Source organism: Macrobrachium nipponense, chromosome 26 (assembly GCF_015104395.2).
Source record: "Macrobrachium nipponense isolate FS-2020 chromosome 26, ASM1510439v2, whole genome shotgun sequence".
NCBI classification, from domain to species: domain Eukaryota; kingdom Metazoa; phylum Arthropoda; class Malacostraca; order Decapoda; family Palaemonidae; genus Macrobrachium; species Macrobrachium nipponense.
This window is the reverse complement of record NC_087215.1, coordinates 17,283,619-17,287,595: the sequence shown is the minus strand read 5'-3', so window position 1 is coordinate 17,287,595 and position 3,977 is coordinate 17,283,619. Positions and strand designations below refer to the sequence as shown.

At 45.3% G+C, this 3,977-nt stretch overlaps 1 protein-coding gene across 1 annotated transcript; it reads left to right on the top strand.

Annotated features, from left to right (window-relative positions):
* Nucleotides 1-263: 263 nt before the first annotated feature.
* On the top strand, nucleotides 264-1,079 carry LOC135199578 (tigger transposable element-derived protein 1-like). Its single transcript, XM_064227734.1, has one exon. It carries the CDS (start codon nucleotides 264-266, stop codon nucleotides 1,077-1,079), a length of 816 nt encoding a protein of 271 aa, XP_064083804.1.
* The last annotated feature ends 2,898 nt before the right edge of the window (nucleotides 1,080-3,977 follow it).

The window sequence follows — 3,977 nt, the reverse complement described above, 5'->3', positions numbered from 1 at the left end:
CATCAGGTATCAACACGGAAATGGCGCGTAACTCAAATACACCTCTCTGATTCGCTGGCCATCTCGGCTCTTGATCTGTCTCGCAAGCTGATTGGCCGAGACGCATTAGCCAGCATCCAGCATCCCACCCTGCTGAGCGCCCAGCGAAGGAAGCCCACATTCATTGTTCTCTCGCGCTCATGTCGCTACTCTTGCCACATGAAAGTTTTAGCTGTATTTTTGTGCTTTCTTTGTGCAAAATAGTGCTTGTGACGCCCTTGAAAATGGCTCCTAAACGTCCTACACCCTCTACATCCTCTGGTAAACCCAAGAAGAAGAGAAAAATGATGACGGTGAACGAAAAAGTCAAGTTATTGGACATGCTTAAGGCAGGCAGTAGGTATGCATCTGTTGCCCGCACGTACGGACTTAATGAGTCAACGGTTCGCTACATAAAAAAAGACGAATTAAAAATCCATAAAACTGCCTCAATAACGTTCTCCAAGGACACTAAGCCTGTTGTTACTCCTCGTAATAAGAAGATTGTGCAAATGGAGAATGCATTATCAGTGTGGATAACGGACTGTCGGGAAAAGAAGGTTAGTCTCGATACCAACATGATTCGCACAAAAGCCAAAACCCTTTATGATAGCCTCGTTCCTGAAGGGGGATCGAACGAAGATGACGATGATGGTGATGACGACGATGAAGATGATCCTGCCCCACGAGAAAAACGTGGTTTTGTTGCCAGCAAGGGCTGGTTCGAGAAATTCAAGAGGAGGTTTGGCCTTCGCAGCATTCCGTTGTATGGGGAGGCCGCCTCAGCAAACCAAGAGGCAGCTCATCGTTACGTCGAGGACGAGTTCCCGAAATTTATTAAAGAGGGCGGCTATATCCCGGAGCAGGTGTTTAATATGGATGAAACTGGCCTCTTTTGGAAGAGAATGCCGTCCCGGACGTTCCTTTACAAGGATGAAGTGAAGAAGCCAGGGTTCAAGGCCCACAAAGATAGAGTCACTCTGCTCATGTGCAGGAATGCTGCGGGGTTCATGCTCAAGCCCGGCTTAATTTACAAGTCACTGAATCCTCGTGCTTTGTAAAACAAAAACAAAGCCTTGCTGCCCGTCTACTGGATGAGTAATAAGAAGGCATGGATAACTAAAGCCCTCACACTCGACTGGGGGGTTCGTGGAAACTGCTTTATCCCACAGGGTGAACCGTTAGCTGAAAATACCTCGGCGGGAAAAGGGGCTGTGCCCTTTAAGGTCCTCCTCTTGATGGACTGTGCAGGAGGACATGCAACGGACCTGCATTACGACGGGGTTCAAGTGGAGTTCCTGCCGCCCAACACCACTTCCCTCATCCAACCAATGGATCAGGGGGTCATTCGGGCCTTCAAGGCCCTCTACACGAGGTCCACAATGGAGGGCCTCATCTCCTCCATCGACGAAGGCGACAATGACTTCAGCCTCAAGAAATATTGGCGGGAGTACAACATTGCGACATGCCTGGCCAACATTCAGAACGCTCTTAAGGAGATGAAACAGCAAACACTGAATGCAAGTTGGAGAAAATTGTGGCCAGACGTCGTTCATGACTATGAGGGATTTACGCCAGACGAAGTTCATCACTCCGCCGTAGATAAGGCCGTGAGGCTGGCGCGGTTGGTAGCCAACGAAGGTTTCTCCGACATGACGGCAGAATACGTCAAAACTCACTGATCGACTGCCACTCAGAGCCCCTAACCGACGAGGACCTCGTCGAAATGACAAGATCGGCGAGTGAGGAAGAAGAAGAGGCAGCCAACGACGGCAACGACGACGAACCTGAGCAACGTGGCCTTACATTGGAAAATCTGCAAGAGCTCTGCAACATGGCATGGGCTATGCAACAAAGGGCACAAGAAATCTATGACAACATGGTCAGAGCCATCGAATTCAGTAACCGTATTGACGGTGTTATGGCGTTGTACAAGGGCATCTTTGCTCAGATGAAAAAACGTCAACAACTTCCCATCACGATGTTCCTGGTGCGCCGAAAACCTCCTGCAGAAGTGTCGGATACTACTCCTCCTGCTGCCTCTCCGGCTTCCTACCGAGACACTACGTTGCCTCCTGCTGTTTCTCCAGCTCTATCGGAAGCTGCCGTCGGTGATCCCCCGCCTCTAACAACTGACGATGAGGCGTCACCTGAGGAGCAGTAAAGCTCTCATTAACCTGTGCAGTATAAATCATCTTCATCTTCACCTCCATCATACTGCACAGGTGTTTCATCGTCATTTATCAAGATCATCGTCATTGATAGAGGTGAGTTATGTATCTTGTGTCACCTTGTTGCCAGTTAATGATAAGTGAATAATGTATTAGATTATTTTTGAAACTGTTAATTAGTTAAGAATGGTAACTGCTAGTTTTCTCCTCTCCGTGTTTGACTTGTTGTACGTTTTTTACTAATCCTCTTTTCAAATTCCATATTTGGTGATATCACTGGGAGTGGTCTTCTCCCCCCTCCAACCCCCCCGGCTCTTGCTGTCCAGTGGGGATATGGAGGTCTTCGGTGGTGATATGAGGGAGTTGTTTCCTGGACCTTGCCTTGAGCGCTATTTGAAAGGATCGTTGATACTGATTTTTGGCCGCTGCACTTGTACTTGGACTGGAGATATTTCACCCCAACATACCTTTTGGATCTCCCAGTCTGCAGCCTCAGGATTTATCCTTAACGCCCTTGGTTCAGTTATAAAGCCAAGGGGACCTCTCTGTCCCAAGGTAAAATTATATACTTAGTAAGCTCACGGCAAATGTTCCTCTGCTGTCAGTTTCGGTGAACCGCTTGATACTTGCCAGCCACCTATTGATATTTTTGGATTCAGCGCTGTGATTGCATTAGCATCAGATTATCACCCTGATTTGTCCTCCAGACGTGGAGTCGTACCTTGCCTTGAAACTGGAGAACTTTAAAACATACGGAGAAGTTGTTAGGAATATTAGCGTGTATTTGTTAGGTTATTCTGTCTTTTTGTCTTTCTCCTCCTTTCTGGACCCCCTCCTTTTTATGTTTGAATGTGTTGGTTTCTGTTATTAGTTGAGTATTTGGGATTTGTTTAGTGACTATTTAAGTGTGCTTGTTATTCATATATTTTTGTATTATAGAGGTTCAGGTGTGATTTCTGCCTAAGAGTTATGTATTAAATTTAAGTTATTTTTCTGAAGTGTTTATTTTCACCCCTGAATTGATTTTGCACACTGTGGTTTAAGGTTGTGGTACGATTTCACACCTTGTGAATTTCGTATCCTGTTTAGTGAATACAGGTGCAACCTATAATTGGATAAGTATATAGTGTGGTGGTTAACACGCCATCACAAACTGGCGACCGTTTGACAGGATCTTTCGTGCCTGTGCGTATTCACTTGTGTGCAAAATTAATTTTAGGGGTTTTGTTTTGGCAACATTTTTACACCTCTTCGTGAGTTAGGTATTTTTTGGAATTATTCTTTGGTGTGATTTTCGGTCATAATGGAGGTGGCTAATATAATTGAACTTTTGAGTGGAGAGGGGTGGCAAGCAAGGCTCGCAGAGTTAAATAGGCCTGAGTTGGAGCAGGTGGCTCTACATTTAGAGATAGAATTTGATGCCTCTGTAAAGAAAGGATTATTATTGTTACAAATTTATGAGTGTGTCAAAAATGTAAAACCAGATGGTGATCAGGAGGTTAAGCAGGAGCTAACTGCAGAAGTGTTGAACAAACAAATTGAATTGAAAATGTTGGAATTTAATATGGAAAAGTTTAAGGCGGAGGAGAGAGAAAAGGAAAGACAGCATGAAATTGCTATGAAGGGTTTGGAACCCCCTTCTCCTTCTTCTCCCAGTAGATCTGTAACGCCTGTTATAAATTTGGTACAGGCTTTAAAATTTGTGCCTACTTTTCAGGAATGTAATGTCGCTGAGTTTTTTGTATCCTTTGAAAGGATAGCTGCTAGTTGCAATGGCTACGGGAATAT